The following is a 22366-nucleotide window of genomic DNA, read 5'->3' as shown; positions in this document are numbered from 1 at the left end:
TGTAATGTCCCACACAACAAAAAGAATAACACGGACACGAACTCGAGCATTGACTTTCGGGGAAAAATTTCTCAATCCGCCATTCAATCATCAATGTGCGTTGAAACAAAAGGATCAGAAAGAAAAAAGACAGAGAGAGAGAGAGAGATCAAAGTTATTATAATGGATTCTCATTGTCTAGAACTAGAACTCAAGTATTGGCTTTTACAGGAACTTAAGACTGATCCCATATCGCAAAATAAACGGTTGACAATAAGATTTAGAGAATAAATATCTTGATCTAGGTTTCTCCCCTGATACTAAGCCATTCATAAATGAGAATATAAAAAGGAAATAAATGATCAATCTTGACCCCATATATATATATATATATATAGGATACTTCTTCATAGGAGAAAAGGGTGGAATACCAGATTGGTTTGGTTTGATTTTTTGTTTAAACTCAACTGATTGGTTTGGTACAATTCGGTTATAATTAAGCTATATATGTTAATCTAATGCATTTTATATATTTGTTAAACATACATTTATTATTATTATTATTTTTTTTTTACATGTTTAGAGGTTTCCATATTTGTTTTTGGCTGCGTCTAGCTAGTAAACTCCGACTCTGTTTATGTTGGACTTTTGAAAGTTTTTCGTTATATTTAAAGTCATAAGTCCCTTAAATTTGTAAAATATAATGAAAAGAGTGAAAATCATGGTATCATAGACTATTTATCTATTTCTTTTTATAACTTTATGTATTTCTTTAAGAGGTAAAGTTTAATCACGCCATCATGATTATCGAATTATCTCTTGATCTAAATTTTTATTGAACAACGTCCAGTAAAAATATTGGTAATTAACCGGTAAGAATAATATAGCATTAATTAAATTTTAATCATCCTCTTTAAGAATTGAAATTAAAACAACTTGGATCAACAGAGAATGTTAATTAACGAACTCCATGAATGAGCTTTTATTGTTTTCTACCAAATTCCCTCTCTCAGTCTTTTATCATCTTCAGGTTCAAAGCAAGAAAAAGAAAATTCTCTCCAGCTTCATCCAACACATTCGTGCAAATAACAAAAATTTTTAAACTCTTTTAATTATGAGCCGTCCATAAAATATTTAATTATTTGTTTTATTCGAATTTTTGAAGCCTCCGCAGCAGATTCCCCACATATCTTTCCCTCTCTTTAACGACTTTCTCTTCCTTGCTTTCTCAAGCCAAGAATCTCTTTCTCTTCACTTCCTTTCTCTCCTCTTCAGATTCCTTTCAGTTCTCTGTCTCTTTCTTTCTTTCTTTCTTTTTCAACTCCTCTTTTAATGATCCCATTTTCACTCTTCTCCTCTCTCTTTCTCCCATTTCCTCCCATTGCCAGCCATAGCTAGCTGCGCATAATAACTCCATACACTCTCATGGCTCCTCCGTCATCAAGCATCAACCATATCTCCAATCCTTGCGTTTATGGTACGTTCATATTATACCTTCGCGTCCTTTATACGATTTTTTTTTTTTTTGGGGGGGTTATAAATGTTGTTGAAATTTTCATGTAGTTTCACACAGGGCTGTGTTATTGCATAACCCGAATTTTTTTATTTTTTATTTTTAAAAATATATTGATTAATAATTAATTCATTTCTGGCTATTCTGTCGCCATCTTGTCTCTCCTATGTCCATTTATCATTTTTCTATTAAAAACATAGTATAGCCCAGTGAAGAGCCCCGAAAATTTTCAACTGGTGGGGGTGGTTTTATATTGGAATAATGTTTTTATGGTAAGCAGGGGACTTTGTTTCTTCATACGCAGAGAGAAAGTCTCGCTTTATGAAATGGCTCAGCAAGCTCTTCAAAAGCACTGGTTCTAATCGTGGCGGCGGTGGAGGTAGTACGAGCGGCCGTCATCATCCGCAGTTCCTTGGCGAGGAAAGCATGGTTTGGCCTGCACCGCGTCGGTCCCTGGTAACATTAAAAATATAACTCACCTTTTTTAATTTTAACGATCAACTTTTTTTTTTTTTTTTTAACTTAATCTTTCTTCAGTGTGAACGTACGCACACTTTAAAAATGCAGACAAATTTAAGATTGGACGTTGATGTTTAATTCTAATTAAGTGACAACTACTCCAATCCCATTCCCACCTCAACGTCGCATGAGAATAAATAAATGTTGGAATATTTTAAGGAACACCCTTAAGGTTTGAATTAAATGAAAAAGTTGCCACAGAAATATGTCTTAGTAAAATTTCATTCCTGAGGTGTGTATCATTTTTCATTATAATTTATTGCCGTATCAATTTTGTAGAGAAATGCGACCTTTATAGCAATTTTTCACTATTTGTCATCAGGATGACCGCTCTAGAGCTGACAGGGAGAAAGAGGAATTAGATCATGCAATTGCACTGTCCTTGGCTGAAGATTTGAAGAGACCAAATGGTAACTATTTATTTATTATTTTTCTCCTTTTCTGTTCTACTTCTACCTAGCATTTCACAATGTCATCCGAAAATTCACAGGTTTCAAAATGTTCATTTGGGATTAGACCGCACTGATTAACTGTAATTTAATACTGTATATTATTATGATTAGGAGTGTGTCTAGGATCTTAAAATTTTATTAAAATTCGAAAAATGTATTAAACCATATGATTTAATAGTACAATGTCATTACACTACCAAATCATGTGGTCACGGTTTAATAATTTTCTAATACTTGTATCAAATTCAGAATCGAGACATTTCTATTATAACTAGTCAGTGCACTATAACCTCAAATTTGCATTTAAAAACCTACTGATGGATTAGAAAGAAAGACTCACATTTAACTATGTCGAGTGCTTTCATGTTCAGGACAAAGATGGAGGTCAAACACTGATGAAGATTACGCTTGGGCACTTCAGGATAGCCAGCTGAATCCTTCATATCCTCCATATGACCCATCTCATTATTATCCCAGAAGTTACAAGTAAAATTTTGTAAAAATATAAATAATTAGTTCTAATTGATCAATGCAAATCCTAGGTTAATTTATGCATGCATATGCATTTAACTTGCAGGGTATGTGGTGGCTGCAACTGTGACATTGGCTATGGCAATTACTTGGGATGCATGGGCACATATTTTCATCCAAATTGCTTCCGTTGCCGTTCTTGTGGCTACCCAATCACTGAGCACGAGGTATATATTTTGATTACTCAATTTAATTTTGATTTTGATTTAATCAAATTAACTTAAGCACATGTCCTTTAACATGGTTAATTTTGTTTTTTTTATTCAAGTTCTCTTTATCAGGGAAGGACCCTTACCACAAGTCTTGTTTCAAAGAATTAACACATCCCAAATGTGAAGTTTGTCACCAATACGTAAGAAAATATTTTAATTTCTAACTCAGCTCGTCGTAATTATATTACTTGATGTAACTATCGACTGATAATTTATTTACAAATCTTCAGATTCCCACAAACGGAGCTGGTTTGATAGAGTATAGGTGCCATCCATTTTGGGCCCAAAAGTATTGCCCATCTCATGAACATGATCACACATCTCGCTGCTGTAGTTGTGAGCGTCTTGAGGTACTAATTAATCAAGTATAAAGCAAAATTTATCGGAGAGTTTATAAGGTAAGGTACTAATCTAAGCAAATGTTTTGTGCTTGTAGTCTTGGAATACGAGGTACTATTCACTGGAAGACGGGCGGAGTTTATGCTTAGAGTGCATGGAATCCGCAATTATGGATACTGGTGATTGCCAGCCCCTGTACCATGCCATAAGAGACTATTACGAAGGAATGAATATGAAGCTCGATCAGCAAATTCCAATGCTTCTTGTCGAAAGACAAGCACTTAACGAAGCTATCGTTGGAGAGAAGAATGTAGTAATTGAACTCTTGTTTGAATTTCAGGATTTTGGTTTCTGAAAACATTGCTCTGATTCAAATTGTTTGTTTTCCAGGGCTACCATCACATGCCTGAGACAAGGGGCTTGTGTCTTTCTGAGGAGCAGACAGTCACAAGTGTATGATGTCATAAAGACTGATAAGATTTTTTTCCTCAAAATTCAAACATTTATCTTAAGTTTTCAATTTGATTATGTCCAGATACTCAGGAGACCGAGAATTGGAGGCAACAGATTGGTGGGGATGAGGACTCAACCTCAGAAGCTGACTCGAAAATGTGAAGTTACTGCCATTCTTGTTCTTTATGGCCTTCCAAGGTAATGTTTCTCTATGATTTATGCACAATTTTTTTGGTTGAAATTTTTTCTGATACCCTGTTTATTGCTCTTGTGACAAAATGCAGACTATTGACGGGTGCTATTCTTGCCCATGAATTGATGCACGGATGGTTACGTCTTAAAGGTACAAAGCCGCTTTTTGGGTTTCTGCTAATGATCTTCCAATGTGCAATGCTTTTAAAAAATTTTCCATTCTCTTTTGCTGAGCCGATGCAGGCTACTGCAATCTTAATCCTGAAGTAGAGGAAGGTATCTGTCAGGTGCTTTCATACATGTGGCTTGAATCAGAAGTTTTGCCAGATTACAGAAACATGCCATCCACATCATCTGCTTCAACATCGTCATCGTCTTCAAAGAAAGGCGGAAAATCTGAGGTTGAGAAGAAACTGGGTGAGTTTTTCATGCATCAAATTGCCCATGATGCTTCTCCTGCGTATGGGGAAGGATTCAGAGCTGCTAATGCAGCAGTCAATAAATATGGCTTACGCCGAACCCTGGAGCACATTCGCCTTACAGGGAATTTCCCATTGTAATGCTAGCAAAAATTGGTCTGCGTCTGTCAGTATCACCATTCTCAGTTTCAGGATTGCGGTCTATTTAAAAAGAGTGAGCTCATCAGAGACGCTTAAGCAGCTTCTCCCCCCAAATCTTAACTGCGTTAAATGATTATCTACGGTTACACGTCCAAATTGACTCTTCAACGGCTAATAATATGCAATTCCATCGTTGTATTTGTGTCATCAGAATGACGATGATTCTTCCTAGTTAAGGTTTTTTTTTTGGTTATTTTTGTTCTGAATTTTAGTCTTGATCTTTGAAGATCCTGTGCCACGTATTTATTTATGATAATATATAATTAAAACTTAATTATACATGTATTTTTTTATCCCAAAAATGTGGATTAAGAATTAATTTCTCCCTAAATTTGATGAAAGTAGATTTTAGAGCTAAAGCTTACCAGGTCAACGGCTACACTACAAATGTATGTGTCTAAAATCCCAATGTAATAAATTTCAAATTGTATATATCTATAGATAATAAAAATTAAGGAAAAAAGAGAGGGGCTAAATTACGTGCACGTAACTTACGTTCCCCTCACAGCTAGAGTATCTATGATGGGCCCGGGTACTGTAGCCGTGAGGAGGACGCAAGTTAAGTGCACGTAACTTAGCGTCAGTCAGGAAAAAAATCTAATAACTACCCATCACAACCTCATAAAAAGATCAGTCGTCCGGCCGTCCGGTTAGTAAGAAAAGGTTTAATCATATATATAAAAAAATACCAAAAAAGAAAAAAAGAAAAAAGAAAGAAAGAAAGAATCTTACCGCACTTGATAATACGTTTAAACATAAATAAAAAAAGAATTATGTGCACCAGAAGAGATGCCTGATAAAATTATCTATACATTATTCCCAACTGAAGTCAAATCACTAAAATCTTTTTTCTGCCTCCCCACTCTTTTCAGATCAATATTCTAAGTCTAGAACACAATCCACAAATGTCTCAAAAATATGCAAAAAGAAAGATCTCCTTGTGATCAATCAAACTTATGAAAGCAAATAAGATTATCTCCTTCAACTTGGTGCTATAGTTACATGGCACCACTGTTTCAAGTCTGAAAAAGTAACTAAAAAATGATCTCTGGTCAAACTGATGTTATTGAGAAATGTGAATAACTATAATAAGTACACTTGAAACTGTGATTTACGTTTCACTAATTTATACACGAAAAAAATATAATTCTCACGTAAGAATCACATATTAATCACCATGAGAGAGCAGATCAAAATGAATGGTTATATGCTATTACATCACAACTCTTAACCACCTCATCCTTACCATTGTAGTCAGTGAAGTCCAGAGCTGATGGCGACTATAGTCAGGAAGAAATATCTGCTAAAAGCATCTTCAGTGTTTCATATGTCATGAAACAAATACCGACTCCAGGAACCACTTTGTAATATTCAGGAAGAATTCCTCTGTACAGACCACGGAAGCCTTCAGTCCGGAATATGTACTGAAATGTACCAAAAAGACCCGTTGTGTAAACCCTGGCCCGGCCACCCGCCCCTTCGAGTTGCTTTCTTCGCCTCACCAAATCCAGAGGAAATGTTGCTGCAAATTATGAAGACAACAAAATTAAAGAGGCTGCATGCAGTATTTATATCGAAAATTTTCTCCTGCTTTTGTAAAGGCCAGTAATTTTGGCTGGCTGTAAATCAGACAATACATAAAATCACATTAATCTGTAAATTGTTGCATGATTTTTTAACCATGCAGCAGAACTTATCAGAAGTAACAGGTTTCTAGTTTTAGTACCATCAGTTTAATATAGTTTGATATATGAGTATGCATTTGCATCACTGTTTCATATCTAGCAAAAAATGGTGTCAGTAACTGGAAAGAGAGATAAATACTATGATTAATCTATGTATCATTCCGAATCATGAATGGTTTCCACAAAAAGGCACTGGCAAGGCTTAAAGGACTCCAATCTGCCAAGCAAACGACATTGAAGCCTAAGTGAGAAGCATACCTCAAAGAGTACACATCTCACATCTGATAAGTAAAATTAACAGTAAGGTTCACCTGAGAGTAGTGCTACCTTATGATGGAACCACCAACTGCAATGTTAGGGTAGACAAGCTATTGAAAAATGAGAGTTGGAAGTTAATCCAATCAAAATCTTCACACAAAAAGATATGGATAGGCAAATGATAAAAAAACATTTTTTTTTTCTTTTTCTTGTCGACTTCCTTACTAAAAGAATTTTCAAATGCCAGATTAAAATACTACAGCACTCGTTCGAAGGCTCTAGTAGGGGTCAGACTGGTTAAATACTTGATGCAGAGCCAGCCCCACATCCTCCGTCTCTGCATCAAAAGCACGGTAAACAGCTGCATGTATTAACTTCCTTAGTTAGAAATTGGAAATGTTTAATCAAACAAAGGAATGTATTTCAACCTATATAGTAAGGTAGTTAAAGTTGAGGGATGTATGAAGGAATAATGACACCATTGCTTATCAATATTTGAAAAGAGATGGACTTATGTAAACTCAAATGAATAGGTTCTCATTTTTCAATATGCATAAAACGGACAGAATTATAAATCAAAAAAGAAATTATAAAACGAAAATATAGGTCAATCAAAATCCACTAGAAATTTCTGAGGTACCATGACCAAAATCACTCACCTGTTGATGATGCAATGCCTGAAAGACTGCCACATGCCAGACTGACCAGGACGGGGGAATCATTCTGCCTGTTAATGGTTAAGATACAGATGCATGCTCAATGATCATAAGAATTGTGAACTCGAAACAGTAAATTTGCGGAATCAAATTGCCGGATGATCACCTTTGTGACTGCCAAAAAGATCTTAAGGTCTCATATACAGAAAAGCTAATTGCAATACTGGGTCCAACACCCTGCATTAGTGTCAAAACTGCAGTCAACTACATGCCGAAAAAGCTTTCACATTTCACATAAATAGTAATTGAAAGTAAAAACCTACCAGAAGCGTTGCACCAAGGCCCTTATAAAGGCCCCAAATTCCCTCATCTCTGCAAATAGTTTGTAAAGCATGACAAATACCTCTGTAGTAGATCACATTTGTCTGCAAAAGTTGTACCAAAGATAATGAAGGAGCAAGTGATCAAGTAAAAAAGAGGGAGAAAAATATTAGCAATACCAAGTTTGAAAGAGATTAAGAAACATTTCAGGTGTCCTGTTCTTATCATAAATGAATTTAAAAAATAGAAGCTTTTCGAGTCAACCATAAGAGCAGACTGAAGCCACTAAGGACCACAAATAAAGGTCAATTAAAATGATAAGGACCCTGCATCAATCAAAAACATCCTAGAAAATTGTCCACCTTCCTTGCAAGTATATACGAGTAAAGAAAAGGTCTGCCCTAATTGTAACAACATAAAGCAGAAGAATCATCACAAATGATTTCGAATAGTTTGCAAAGCAAGCTTACAACTAACTGTGAAAAGTAAGGAAGGAAAAAATTGTCACCAGCCCATTCTACTGAGGTTATGCTGACTGTACCTGAGCAGCAAGGCGTGTCCTCACAAGGTCCAATGGGTATGTAACAGAGGCAGCTGTTATTCCTGCTAAACCACCGCTTACAAAATGTACAAAAAGATCTGAACTCATATTTTCCCCTTGACTTTCCACCACTGGAATGGCGTGTAGCAACTGAAGTCAGAAAGAACACTATAATGCAAACTCATCTATGGACAAAGTTTTGTTGCATAGAAGTCAATTATTCATACTGACCTTTTTATAGTGTTCATATGCATAAAAGTTGACAGAAGAATATGGTAGTCGGTGAGCAATTGTGACCAGATTCCCTTTCCAAAAAGCCCTAAATCCTTCTTCACTAATGATTCGGGAAGCCTCATGCCATATGCTAGCCTTTCTCAATGTTGCAGTATCAGAGTGCATGCCTTGCACCTGTAGAAGAAAATATAACGACATCAAAAAGGCAGGCTTGATGGTGTAAGCCAGCAAGAAAATCTTAAACACATAACATATAAGAAAGCATGAATACGCATTCACCCCCATATATTTGCATTTTGTTTTTAAAAAACTGAAAACATTATAAGGATTATGACATGTGAAACAAATCATTACTCAAAGCCATTTGCAATCAATCTCGCTAACTCCACTACTGCTATACCAGCTGACCGAAGCCTAGTTAGGTAATTTGCTATCCAAATGCTAGTCTTAAGAATCAATTCAAAACACCTGAAAACCCCTTATTCCCTCCAATGTAGCAGCTTTATTTCTCACATTAATTCAACTCATAGCCTCCATAACTGCAAACATAAACATATTTTTTATTTCCCCTCACTACAAGTACTTGCCACTCTTAACAAATTATAATATTTTCACATCCTATTGCCCCACACTACAATACCAAACAATCCCATTCTCATTCTTGCTCTTGCCCCCAGCATTATCCCCCCTAAACCCACGTACTACAATGTTATGCCACATTAACATCAGTGAACATTATCGAAACTCAACAAACAAAAGGTAACCCACGAAACAACTGGTACCCACAAAATACCAAATTGATAATTCTTCTAAAAACAAACCTGAAAGAGAATGGTAAGCCTTGCAAGAGGAGCCGTACAGGTTTTACTAAGAGCACCAGCTACACCTCCAGCTAAAAGCTGGGATATTGTCCCGATCTGGGACTGATTCTGCAACATTTGTTTCTGTTGCCGTTGCAGCGTTATTTTATCAACAGAAACACTTCCATTGCCTGAACTTAAACCTCTTTGGCCTCCTTCTACCACCACCCCTACTCTTGCTTCTGTTTGCATCCCTAATGTAAGTCAAAAACCCTCAAGCTCTGCGTTTTTTATTCAAAATGTAAATAAAAACGATTCCTTTGCAATGAAGAAAGATCAAAGTAATCGTATTTGCGACAAAAGAAGCAAACAAACGAGTAAAAAATCACAAACCCATTTCTGGAAACGCTAATGACAGAGTAAAAAATTTGAACTTTTTCGAAAATTTAGCCAATAAATCAACAACGTTCCTTCCTTTTGTTTAAAGGTTTCAGGTCTATATTTCTTCTTTTACCTGCCTACTTTAAACACAGGTAGAGAAAAGTCGGTTCGTTTAAACGACAGCGTTCGGTCCAAAACGGTGCGGTTGGAATTTGATCTTTTAGGTGTCGAGGCTTTAAGTTAGGGTTTGCGTCATCCTAACACTCAACAAACCGACTTTAGAGATTCTCTGCGATAGGTGGTACCATAACATTAGCAAAAGTAACATAATTGGGCAATTTACCAAATCAAATTTAATTTGCACCAAGACTTAATTTTATTGCAAAAATGACCATTTTAAAAAATTTATACTCTTAAGTAAGATAGTGTTAATTATCAATATATTGTACCCATCAATAGATAATGTGTTGATCGTGATAGATTATAATTTGATAATGTTGTTGACTACAATAGATACATATTGACTGTAATAGACGAATACTATTCGGTTTGTATTGTACTTAATGATATTATTGTTCACTTTTTTTTTATTCGAGATTATATATCATTAGATTTTGATACTTCTAATTAAAGAATCTTTACTAAGAGGAGCAGTCCAAACTATTAGATCTTTTCTAAACAAAAATAGTTACTAAAAAAAAGATAGAGTCTTACCTTTCAATAAAAAGTGTTCATAGTTGTGACGAGTTTAAACTAAATTAGAAGAGGAAGAATTTAATATTCCAATCTTATTGAGGAATAAATTTTTTTAATTTACATAATTAAAATTCATTTTATAGATTCATTTATAATTCTTCACAGTCTATTGTCCCATAATATTTTCATATTAGTGTAACTTAGAATATTTTGTAAATTGAAGTAAATATTGGGTCTTTTCCGAAAAAGTACATGAGGGAGAAAAGGTAATGACGTTTTGGGCCAAGAGTGGAGGAATTTTTGAGTTACAATACGAACAGGAGTTGGGTGTTTAATTGTCCAAAGATTTATTTCGAATATTCTTCTTCGAAGTAGAGTTTAAGCAGTCGCGTCATCCAACAACTGCGTTAGCTTCAATGAAAGTAAATAACATGTGGGCGGGCCACGCGGATGAGGTGTTTGAAGCTGTCCACTGTGATGACGCCACGTAGCATGCAGTGTTTTTGACCGTCGTTTTGTGTGATTTTTATTAGAAAAATTCCGTGGAATTTGATAATTGCAATACTTTTTATTTTCTTAAAGAATTATATACTTTTAATGGTCACAATTATTCTCCCGAGGAGCGACGATAAACCGACTATTTTAAATTTACAATTAATCTCACATATTTTTTTTTAAGGGTAATTTTTAAAAATTTCCCCTGAGATTCGAGGCTGTTGTAAGTAAATGGTCAAAATTATTTTATTTGTAAAAAACCCCCTACGTTTTTGTTCCGTTTGATTGACGTTTGGCTAGTTAGGGGCGTTATTGACATTTTGCAAAACACAGAGGAAGTCGTCCGACGGACTCGCTGCAATCGTTGACCATTTTCAAGTAGCGGATAAAAGTAATATCCGCATCTTCTTCAACTGGTATTGCGCGTGCAACATAAAGAACCAACACCAACTACTGATTTGTTAATTGGGCATGCAACTGAGATTATTTTTAAAACAATAATTAGAAGATATTGGCAGTTCCAAGTATCTTCCAAGGAAATTGCAAAGTTACAATAAATGAAAAAAGTTTTTGATGGGTGGGTTATAGGGGAAACAAAAAAAATTATAAGCATCTTTTGGGTTTGAAAATTCTGGACGGTTTTTGTACAAATGAAAATTATTTGAACTGCATGCAACTTCCAGGAATCTTCGTGCAATATTGCAGCAACTGTAAGTTATTATCGTGACAATGAATTTGAGAAATGAGAATCACAGGTAAACTTTAGTTTTCTCCGCGGAATAATTAAAAAAGTAAACGTCTGTAATGACAATCAATCCGTCATTCTCATATCATTTATATCATTTATGGAAAAAACTTCCCTTAGGCGTAAAAATTCCGTTACTTATAACATGTTTAAATGCCGTAAATAAAATTCCATTAATGAATGACGATTTCATATTTATTGTGGTTGCAAAAGTAGCAGTAAAGATTATTTGATTTTTCACACTTCACGGTCATAGTTAGAGTTATACTATTATTCTGTGCAAAACTTGTTCATAGTTTAATCGAACATTCATTCTTTCCTTTGAATTAATTATGCAAACTAACGAGTCATATTTAAAAAAGGAAAAACTTAAAAATGAAACTGAGGGCATCTGGCCGAGTTCGAAAATAATACAGAGCTCGCTAGGATTAATTATTAATATTCTCGGAAAAAAAGAAATCTATTATTGTGTAGAAATTCTACTCGGGAATCATGACTGTAGTTCATTCTTGTATTCATGTTAGATAACATGGTACAAAGAGAAGTTGCTGAAATTGGCTGTCAGTTTTTTTGTTGATTTTGATGTCTTATTGTTGAAGTTTTAATAAATTTGTGTTTTCTATTCATTATGGTTGAATTTAAACAATCTTCCTTGCACTCTAGAGGAATCCCATTATAATGAATATAGTTGAAAACTGCTCTTATGTTCTTGGCACTTCTTTGAAATTTAGTTGTAATTCGCAACTCATTGTTGAAAAAAAAAACCAAATCGGAATTCCCTTGGTCTCCGGCAAGAAGAAGTAGATGAAGAATGACATCACCAGCACGAAGAACGCGAAGAAAAGGAACAAGCCAAACTTGAGGTGGCACAGCATGTTCAAGAACACTTGCGCAACCAAGAATGTGAACAACATGTTGACAGAAACATTCACACTCTGTGCCGCTGATCTTATTTCGAGAGGGAAGATTTCACTAGGCACCAATCATCCAAGACCAGGCAAATCCATGTTGCGGCTGATCTCCACAGCACCAAACGCTGTCTCGTAGAACTGAACAGAGCCAGTAGCCTTCTATGCTTCCACAAGCAACTGCGGCTTCATCCCCATGAAGTTGGTCGAGGTAGCAGGAGCAACCATTTTCACTAGTGTAGTTCAGAACACCAGCCATTGAGAGTTTGGGGGTCTAGACAAAGGGAAGAAGATGCGGATATTACTTTTATCCGCTACTTGAAAATGGTCAACGATTGCAGCGAGTCCGTCGGACGACTTCCTCTGTGTTTTGCAAAATGTCAATAACGCCCCTAACTAGCCAAACGGCAACCAAACGGAACAAAAACGTAGGGGGTCTTTTACAAATAAAACGATTTTGGCCATCTTCTTGCAACAGTCTCGAACCTCAGGGGAGATTTTTAAAAATTACCCTTTTTTTGAAAATAAATGATAAGTGATAACCACCCACAACAAATATATAAAAGAGTTTTCCTCATGCCGGACGTTTATGAAAGAAAAATATTTAGCTTAAATTACACAAGGCCGGTTGTTGGTTAACAAATTTTTAATTGCAATATCAGTAAAACATTCAATAATATGTAATTAAAAGATAATGAACCTGACACATTTGCCCTTTTATTGAATCACAAGCAAAGGCATGATGCTTCTTCCTTTCTTTTAAGATAAGCAATGGAATTCTAATTTCAAACTAGGATCATCACTTTCTTGTCAAAGTAAAAAGAAAAAGTTATCGGTTTCAATTCAATAGTTCAATATATTCCAGAAACAAATTAATCATCAGAAAGTTTGTTAAGTTTTTTTGTTTTTTTTTTCTTCAGTTGAAAATAGATTGCACAGACAGATAGCCAGTTCTAAGTCATTAATGGGTACTAGCGATAACAAGAACATTTTTCAATTACATTAACCAAAAATTCCAATAAAATGTGGTAAATTCCTGTTTCTTAAACAAAACTAGCACACTGAAGGAAACTGTCAGCCAACAAACTTAAGGCATTAGGTGCTCTTTAAAATCCTTATCCAAGATGCTTATTTTGTGGTTCACAAGCAATTTCCGTATCTGCTTCAGCTGCCATTTCCAGGTCGAATTGGCGAGGTATGCTTACAGGAAAGGGCCTTGAGAGATCATTTCCATCGTTCTGGTTGAGAGCCAAAGCTAAAGTCACGCCACTGCTTCCGCTAAAACCAATGTGCTGATCACTTGGCAAATTACTCAAACATGCATTCTTCTGCTCCTCATTCTGCTCGGGCGCCTGGGCACGTTTGTTTCTGCAGTGTTTAGTTGGGACATGTTCAGCTTGTAGGATTTGTGTTGCCTGGTAAAGTTTCTCTGGGAAGAGTGTGTTTAAGTGATCAGATGGCACGCCAAAGTTGGAATTTGTAGCTTCTGCTGTGGTTTGAGTTTGCCCAATTTCAAGCATGTGTACTTCTTCCACCATCGGCTTCCACAGTCTTACTCTTGCATTGATGAACCAATTCGAAACCTGTCCACAAATTGACATCAGTGATACATATTGAATAACGAAAAACAATATAATACAAAGTTTTCATTTATGGCTCTGCGAACAATAATGGTAATTGAGGAATCAACATTTGCTCACCTGATTCTTTGATAGACCTGTCTGTTTAGCCAATATTTGCTTGTCTGAATCGGTAGGATATCTGAAATGAACAAACACCAATTATATAACATCTAGGTATTAGGGTACTGCACTGAATAAATTCTAATAAAAATAAAAATGATAAATCTTACGGGTGTAGAAAGTTTTCGTAGAGCCACGTTTTAAGCACAGCTACTGCATGATCTGGAAGTGCCCTTTGAGACCGCCAGTGAGGAGGCCGAAGAAAGCCTAATTTTTGCACTGGCTTGTGGCTACTGCAGCCTGGTTCTGTGGTGTCATTGTTAGCATTTTTATCACTAACAGTCTTGCTGCCTGAGACATGAATTTGGTCCAATATGGCATTCTTCAAGCAACAAAAGTGCTTAGATATGGCCTTGAATGCAAAAGATATGTAAGGGGCAGCGTGTCCAAGGCCAGCAACAGTTTCAAATGATGCAACTACTGATTGCATTTGTTGGCAATATAGTTTGTATTTCCAGTATACCTGATAGAAATCAAATGCAATGATCACAGATATTCTCAATGGAGCCCGAATTACCTTTAGGGCCAGTAATTGTAACTCATGCCATGCAAGTTTGCTCGAAACATATGATGCCTCAATGCCTGAAACTATAAAAAGAATGAAATGCCAAGTGTTTAACTTGCAACAAAAGCATACATTAAAGTAAAATTCCACCTCACTTTTTAAGAGAGTTATTAAAATCGATTTGCAATAAAAAAACGAAGCATTTTAATTTGGTCCTTCCATAGTTTCGGCCATTTTGGACATCCATGTTCTAGGTAAAGTAGCATTTCTTAATACAACATAATGAAAAATATTACCTTATTAACTAATCATTGGACCAGTATCAACTGAGGTTCACTCTGTAGGAAAGAGGGCACATATGCATTTTTGTAATGGAACAAGTTAAATTGATTTCTAGGCAACACCTAAAAGCAGTTTTCAAAAACGTACTGGCAGAAGCACAAACTACCAAGGCTACTAGGAGTGAACAGTGAAGCGGGTAAGGAAAATTAAAGAAAAATAATAAATACAAACAAATAAAATAAAACAGAACAAAAAAGGAACAGTAGAATGATTTAATATGATAAGACAAGACACCTTTTGGTCATGCTCCCTGCTAAAAAAAATCAGATATCTTATCCCAAGATACTGGTCTTTGACAGAACAATCAAATCATCGGTTTCATTCATTTTCAATTCATTTTGAAAGAATTAATTGAATTTTTTTATTTTTTTTTTTAGAATAATTATTACTTGAATTCTATATCCACACACACACGCACATGTGAAGCTTTGGTGAATGACCTAGTCTATAAAAACATAAAGTATTCACTATTTTGATATACAATATCATGTCATCATTAAAACAAGAAAAATAAATCAGTTTCATTTATTTTCAATTCATTTTGAAAGAATTATTATTTTTTTTTTGAAAAGGAATACTAACACACACACACACACACACACACACACACACACACACGAATGAAGGTTTTAATAAATGACCTAGTCTATTAAAACACAAAATATTGACTGTTTCAATATACAATATCATGTCATCATTAAAAGAATAAAAAGAAAAGAAACATTTTGGGTCAATTTCCCATCATTTTCTTATTGACCAAACAGAATTTAAAGAAAAATCAGGAGAACGTTTACAAATACTTACCTCTTCCAACATCAAAACAAGCTTAGAAGTCTTCCATGAACGTTCAATTCTGTCACTAAAAGCAATGAAATCTCTAACAACTGGATTTTCACAAAAGCTATCAACTTGAGACCCTGATGAATCAAAATAAAGGGTGCCACAAAACTCGTCTAGAATCCGCTGAGCAGGTTTTAGAAACCTTGAACGTTTTAATATGGAAGCATAGCCGGTAAAGGGACCCCAAGGAACTGAGCTTCTCACTTCACTTTTCTGCAGCTTCAAAGAATCTGCAAAGCCTGAATAATAGTGTTGCGCTTGTGCATGCATGTTTAGCGGAAATGGGTCAAAGGGTGTGTGAAAATTAGTCTGGTGAAGAGACTGTAACGACGAAGAAGAAGAAGAAGCAGGAGGTGGTTTTGTTGGTGGGTTTAGTTGAAGAAACGATGTTAAGTTTGTTTGGAAGATATGTGATGTGGGTTGTGGTTGTTCTTGTTGGTTGGTTTGAGTGGTGGTGGTGAATCTACGCTTGTTTCTTCTGTTTTGTTGTGGCGCATTGTAGGGTTTGAGATTTTCTGCCATGAATGAAGCTCTTGACTTAAGTTTCAGAGACAGAGCGCGAGAGTGGGGGGTGAGAGGAGATGTTGAACTTGAAGGGTATTTTAATCACAATCTTGTTTACTACACAAATGTTTGCAGGGGAGAGTGTTTCAACCTCAAATCTAGTCACATCCGCCTTAGCATACAGCATAAGCACATTGCACTTGGATTTTTTAAAAATGTTATTTAGTTATTTGACAAGTTGTGGAAATACTATAAATATTTTAAAATACATCTTTCTTACGGATACATACAAGAGAACTTGAACATGAAAGATAATTTCCCATTATATTGCACATTAACTTATAGCTTGAGTTTGGGTTTAATATTTTGAATCTTCCAAACATCCGACTGTCATGGTAATTTTCTCTAGGATTTTTTTTTTAATTATAACTAGATAGTTTACAATCACGAAAGGGTTGGGAACATCAAAATCATTCCGTCATTAAGTGAGTGAGTTCTTTATCATTAAGCTATAGAGCTCAATGTCTATTGTCATAATATTGGAATTAAAGTCAGTTTTAAATCAATCTCGTGATTCAAGTGTATATATATTCATTTAAGTGTGTGTGCGCGCGCGTATCTTTTTTGACTCAAGGGATGTACTTTAAACTTCATCTAAACAAATAAATGAAAAAAAAAACTACTTATATATTTCATCATTCACAAATAAAAATACAGACAAAATTTCAAGGCATCACATCCACCGCATCGCTACTCTTAATTTTGTAATCAGCTTCAACAACACTTAGCACATTTTCTAAGTATATTTCCTTGCCACCAACACATAGACAAATAAATTCAACCCACTTAATGCTGCTAGCAACGGACAGAAAATTGTGCAAACGGCTCACATTTAAATCCTTACCAATCCAAGTTTTTGTCACCCTTCCCTCCGATTAGATCCACAATTATGATTAGGAAACTGTTTAAATAGCTCAAATTTCTCATTGAAGCAGGAACTTGGGCATAAAAATACTCTTGCAATCCAACCAAAGTGAATCCATCTCCTGAGCCTAGAATCAAATGTTGGGGAACCAGGCAAAATACAATCATAGAAAGTGGCCCTCTTTTCCCTCCATGTATAATTTCCTTGGGAACAATTTTTAGCCCCTTGCTTTCAACAAAGGCCGCAACAGTCATTGCCAAAACTGAAAACCCCATGCCAATGCCTATCCTCTGAAGAATTTTAATCCCTCTTTCGTTGCCGGTTAACTTTCCTTTAGATATGGAACTAGTACTTTGTCATAGAAGATAATTAAAACTAGATTTGCTACGGCTCCAAGAGAGTAAATGGAGGCTGGTGGAATTCTGAAATTGTTGCCGACTTTTCGGTTCATTGTGGCACCTTGTTTAACAGAGGATGTTGATGCTTGTGCTACACTAATTCTAAATGTCAATGAAGTTACCCATATAGGGATCGTATTTAGAACAAGCTTCATTAGGGATGGCAAAAATCCCTACGGGGACGGGTACTCTCGGGGATTTTCTCCATTCGGGGAGGGTACGGGGATAATTTTATACCTAATTTTTTATTCGGGGATGGGACGGGGATGAGGTGGAATCCCCATCCCCTACCCATTTCCCTATTTTAATTTTTTATTTTATTTTTATTTTTAAAATTACTAATAAAGAAATAACAAAATTATAAATATTGTTAAAAATAATAAATATCAAAATAGTTGTATGTTGGGAAAGTGGTCACCCTTTGCCGGGAATTAGTTGAAGAGTATTAATTGAAGTTTTCACCAACTGTTTATTGCTTTGATTATACTGGTAGTAGTTCTTCTACTAGATCTACAGGGGATTCTTATAAGAAAGCAACCAAATGGATGACAGGTTTTGATGATTATGGAAACAATGGAGATTGTGCAGTTGTTGCAGATGAATTAGATTCGTATTTGGATGAGAAAGTTATACCCCGGATGGAAGATTTTAATATTTTGAGTTGGTGAAAGACAAATGCTAATAGGTATCCTACATTAGCTCGAATTGCTAGAGATATTTTGGCAATTCCAATTACAACAGTTGCTTCTGAATCAGCTTTTAGCACCAGTGGTAGAGTTGTGAGCCCATACGGTAACAAACTTTATCCAAGTACATTGGAGGCCTTAATGTGCTGTCAAAGTTGGTTACGAGCTTACAATAGCAGTATGAGTTTATTTTACATTGTAATTATATTATACATTTATTAATATTTGCACTTATAAGTTACGTTACTTATATTATTTTCATTGTTTTAGGTTTGAAATCTGAGGCTATCTCTTAATTTGCCACATTTCTCGAGGAAGAACAGAGGAGCAGGATGAGCAGGAAGTAAATAGTTTTATTAAAAATATTAATTAAGTATCTACATTTATTTCATTTATTTTATTGCCGATATAAAAATATTTTTTTTCTTTTTATTGTAGGATTATGAAGATTGAGTCATTGATAAAGATAATTATTTTAATAATTTATATTTTGAATGTGACTTTGTAATGGATCAATATTAATGTAAGATATATTTTGAACTTTATTTTTATCTGAATTTTTTATTTTAATATGATTAATTTAAAATCGAAAATAAAAAAATGTATTAGACTATTAGTTATTCGGGGATCCCCTGTTATTATTCGGGGAGGGGATGATGATTCTCTCAAGCAATTCTGACGGGGACGGGGAGGGGACGGGGACATATGCAAAATATCGGGGATGGGTATGGGGAGATTGGTCCCCTCCCCTCCCCTCCCCTCCCCATTGCCATCCCTAAGCTTCATCTCTTAAACATTTGTGACTGTTGCTAGTCTCCGTGGACTATAACTGGTCTCAATTGACATGTTTTCATCTTCTTCTATTATAGTGTCTTGTGCATTGAAATGGGGAATGACCAATTGAAAACTTGAAATCAATCAAATTATATATAATTAGATTATTTATATATATAATTATTTTAAAGTACGGACGCTCTTAATTTTTTTTTTTTTTGTGTGCAGTTTAATAGTTAATTAAAATGAAGACAACAACCGCAACATGAAACAAGGGTGTTAAAGGGCACCCTTCTGGTACCCGAAATCGATAACAAGTCTTTCGAATGTAAAAGGCTGCAATTGACACAGCCATGGTTGTGCTTAGAATAAGGCTAGCAATGCCCCAACGCATTTATGTTCCGCGTGAACAATAGCCGTACGTTATACAAAGCAAGAGGCCATAAACAAGAGGAAAATTCCACCAATTGAGTACGACATTTTCTTTTCCTTTCTTCGGAATGATGATCATCAAACTGCTCATTTCCAAGACTCTCTAAGCAAGGTTTTATCCCCCGACTTCCAAACACACCCCCATATTGCGTGGCTTTAAACTTGGGATTAACTGAGACATTGCCAACAGGGTTAAGCCCCGTATTTTCAAGGGAAATTTATAAAAATAGCCAAAAAAATTAGGCATTTTTTAACTTTAATCCCTCAAACTTTTTTCTATCATAACTAGCCAAACACCTTATTTTTGGACTACATTACCCTCATCATTTTCATCAAATTTACAAAGGCATGCCACTTTCCCTTTTCAATTCCAGCACTTCCACCACTTTTCTCTTTTCAACTTAACAAACTTCATCACTCAACAAACTCAATTACTCTCAATAAATTAGCAAATTTCATCAAACAAGCATTACATAATTGAAGATATAATTATCAATTGGAGAGCTTTTTAAGGTTAGTTTATACTCTTACCATAACCTAAACTTTTAATCTATTGATTTTATCATTTGAGTTCGAAATTGAAGTGAGTTTTTATTGCAAATGTTGTTAGTTTTCATTAACAAAACAATGTGACTTGTTAAAGTAGTTAGTTTGAGTTGAGAAATGAAAATCAATCATTGAAACCCCTGAAAAATCGAGTAAAACAGAAGCCCAGAACAAGTGAGATAGACACATGTCTCACATAAATCTATTGGTTTTATGTGAGACAGACACCTGTCTCACTTGCATGTCTCACCAAAATATGTGCGACGGGAAAGTGGGACAGGCGTGTGAGACATGCGTCTGTCTCACTTGTTACCACTGGTTTTATGTGAGACAGGCAAGTGAGACAGGCGCCTGTCTCACATAAATCTGCTGGTTTTATGTGAGACAGGCACTTGTCCCACTGCCTGTCTCACTAAATTTAAGTTATTTTCCGAAAGTAATAACTTGGGCTACATGTGTCCGTTTTAGGCGTATAATATATCGTTTCGAAGCTTACGATGAAACGAAGTAAATCCAAAATTGTATACTTCATTTCATCCACATAAATGTACTGCATATTCATTTTTATTAGGTTTTGTAGCGTGAAATCTTATCTCTTTTGTTTTTTTTTAGGTTTAATGGATTCCGTTGTACTTCAATTATGTTATGACGGTTGGTGGGAGACATTAGCAGATGGCCGTACGGAGTACGTGAATGCGAAGAATACAGTATTTTTAGTTCGGAAAGATTGTACGTTTGAGCAATTTATGGCAAGGGTGTATGAAGTTTTACAGATAAATCCTATTGAATATAGTTTGTCGATGAAGACAACTTTGAGATCTAGTAACACAATGTATCGTGCATGTTCACTACCTATGGATATATTTAATAATGAAATGGTTAATGTTGTGCTGCACATGGCCTCTGATGTGGTCAATTATGGATGCATCCCTATATTTGTCACCACACATCCTCGAGTTCCGGCCGAAAATCCTGAGCCACTTGTGGAAAGTGAAAGTTCGTTTAGAGCAAACGAGTCTGTTCCCGATATTGAGAAAGAGGTGTTACCACAACAAATGTCGTTCCAACAACATTACTCACCAGTCAACGAAAACAATGACACTATTGATGATAATGGCATTACGTTAGCGGATGTTAAAGATAATGTGTTACCATTAGGGACATCGTTAGGGCAACATTACTCTCCATTTCAGAATAATGAGTTCCGCAGTTATGATGTTCCTGGTTATAACACCAACAACACAGAAGCTGATAATGTGCAAGGCATGAACTCCAATACTGAAGTTGATGATAGGGACACTGGTCATTCCGATATTCTTATCAATGATGAGGATGAGCATTAGTATGATATTACTGTAGATGATACCCACATTACAGACCCAACTTGGCAAATATGACACGTAATCCTCGACACTCTTCCAATAATTTGTGGCTCTCTCCTTTGCATCCGGTTTAAGGTTTTGGAAAATGGTGCCATCCTGTCGTAAAGATTACCAAATTTCCAATTAGTATAACCATATATTATGTAATAGTTATATACAGACATACATATAAATGACTTACGAGACGCTCGTTCAGGTATTAATACACTTCGCCGAAGTTAATATTTGAAGAAGCCACGGGCTTCCATCGCACGATCCGAGGACCCTTCCTCCTAATTTTCTCCACCCACTCTAATGGTAGTCCTTCAATCGCTTCAAAAATCCATGCCTTCAACAAGGAAAGATATGAAGTAAAAAAACGTGTCATTAAATATTTATTATAACAAAACTAAATTATAAAAAAACTTCTTCACTCACATGCACTGCCGACGTAAAGCCGTAAAAGTTGTATTTCTCAATTCTATGCAATGGATTTTCTGCGCTTGCCTTCTTAAATTTTTTGGCTTTGCCGTTCAATACATTATTAATGCTTTTACATATTGTTTCCCATGACAAACGACCCCACGGAATACTTCGAAAGTGATTTATGTCATCTACCTCATTAAGCAAATTGAAATTGATTTGACAATGATCCTTTCTTCCATGTAGCACTCTATCAGCAAAGTAAAACATGGCAATTTTTAGCGCATCAGTGTAATTCATAGTCTTGAAGTGTAAGTTCATAAATATTCCCTCGAACTGGCCAAGATTTATATCGCAA

At 35.5% G+C, this 22366-nt stretch overlaps 3 protein-coding genes and 1 pseudogene across 11 annotated transcripts; 1 reads left to right on the top strand and 3 right to left on the bottom strand.

Moving 5' to 3' along the window:
• Nucleotides 1–1324: 1324 nt before the first annotated feature.
• Nucleotides 1325–5006, top strand: LOC18044716 (protein DA1-related 2). Of its 2 annotated transcripts, none has more exons than XM_006435532.2 (12): nucleotides 1325–1456; nucleotides 1797–1948; nucleotides 2334–2421; nucleotides 2835–2949; nucleotides 3041–3161; nucleotides 3263–3346; nucleotides 3437–3556; nucleotides 3643–3855; nucleotides 3936–3998; nucleotides 4081–4196; nucleotides 4283–4341; nucleotides 4434–5006. In XM_006435532.2, the coding sequence occupies exons 1-12, from the start codon at nucleotides 1405–1407 to the stop codon at nucleotides 4748–4750; spliced, it is 1500 nt and encodes a 499-aa protein (XP_006435595.1). In that variant the 5' UTR covers nucleotides 1325–1404; the 3' UTR covers nucleotides 4751–5006. The 2 variants fall into 2 exon arrangements, with proteins under 2 accessions (XP_006435595.1, XP_006435596.1); XM_006435533.2 differs by having other exon boundaries at nucleotides 1773–1948.
• An 808-nt stretch (nucleotides 5007–5814) lies between these two features.
• LOC18044715 (mitochondrial substrate carrier family protein B) lies at nucleotides 5815–9939 on the bottom strand. Of its 8 annotated transcripts, none has more exons than XR_002906050.1 (9): nucleotides 9699–9811; nucleotides 9327–9559; nucleotides 8503–8679; nucleotides 8272–8421; nucleotides 7733–7834; nucleotides 7576–7646; nucleotides 7413–7480; nucleotides 6807–7114; nucleotides 6247–6332 (listed from the first exon to the last, which is right to left on the bottom strand). XR_002906050.1 is itself a non-coding variant. In XM_006435531.2 (8 exons), the coding sequence occupies exons 2-8, from the start codon at nucleotides 9555–9557 to the stop codon at nucleotides 6097–6099; spliced, it is 1035 nt and encodes a 344-aa protein (XP_006435594.1). In that variant the 5' UTR covers nucleotides 9558–9559; nucleotides 9820–9939; the 3' UTR covers nucleotides 5815–6096. The 8 variants fall into 8 exon arrangements, 6 of the variants coding, with proteins under 6 accessions (XP_006435594.1, XP_024042253.1, XP_024042252.1 ...); XR_002906051.1 differs by having other exon boundaries at nucleotides 6265–6332; nucleotides 6823–7114; XM_006435531.2 differs by lacking the exons at nucleotides 6807–7114; nucleotides 9699–9811 and adding an exon at nucleotides 9820–9939 and having other exon boundaries at nucleotides 5815–6332.
• Nucleotides 9940–13482: 3543 nt separating this feature from the next.
• On the bottom strand, nucleotides 13483–16666 carry LOC18044714 (BEL1-like homeodomain protein 9). Its single transcript, XM_024186436.1, has 4 exons — nucleotides 15924–16666; nucleotides 14383–14735; nucleotides 14231–14291; nucleotides 13483–14113 (listed from the first exon to the last, which is right to left on the bottom strand). The coding sequence occupies exons 1-4, from the start codon at nucleotides 16479–16481 to the stop codon at nucleotides 13646–13648; spliced, it is 1440 nt and encodes a 479-aa protein (XP_024042204.1). The 5' UTR covers nucleotides 16482–16666; the 3' UTR covers nucleotides 13483–13645.
• Nucleotides 16667–17259: 593 nt separating this feature from the next.
• Nucleotides 17260–17941, bottom strand: LOC112098892 (annotated as a pseudogene).
• Nucleotides 17942–22366: the final 4425 nt, after the last annotated feature.

This window comes from Citrus clementina, unplaced genomic scaffold (assembly GCF_000493195.1).
Source record: "Citrus clementina cultivar Clemenules unplaced genomic scaffold, Citrus_clementina_v1.0 scaffold_4, whole genome shotgun sequence".
NCBI lineage: Eukaryota > Viridiplantae > Streptophyta > Magnoliopsida > Sapindales > Rutaceae > Citrus > Citrus x clementina.
This window is presented reverse-complemented; position numbering and strand designations above follow the sequence as displayed.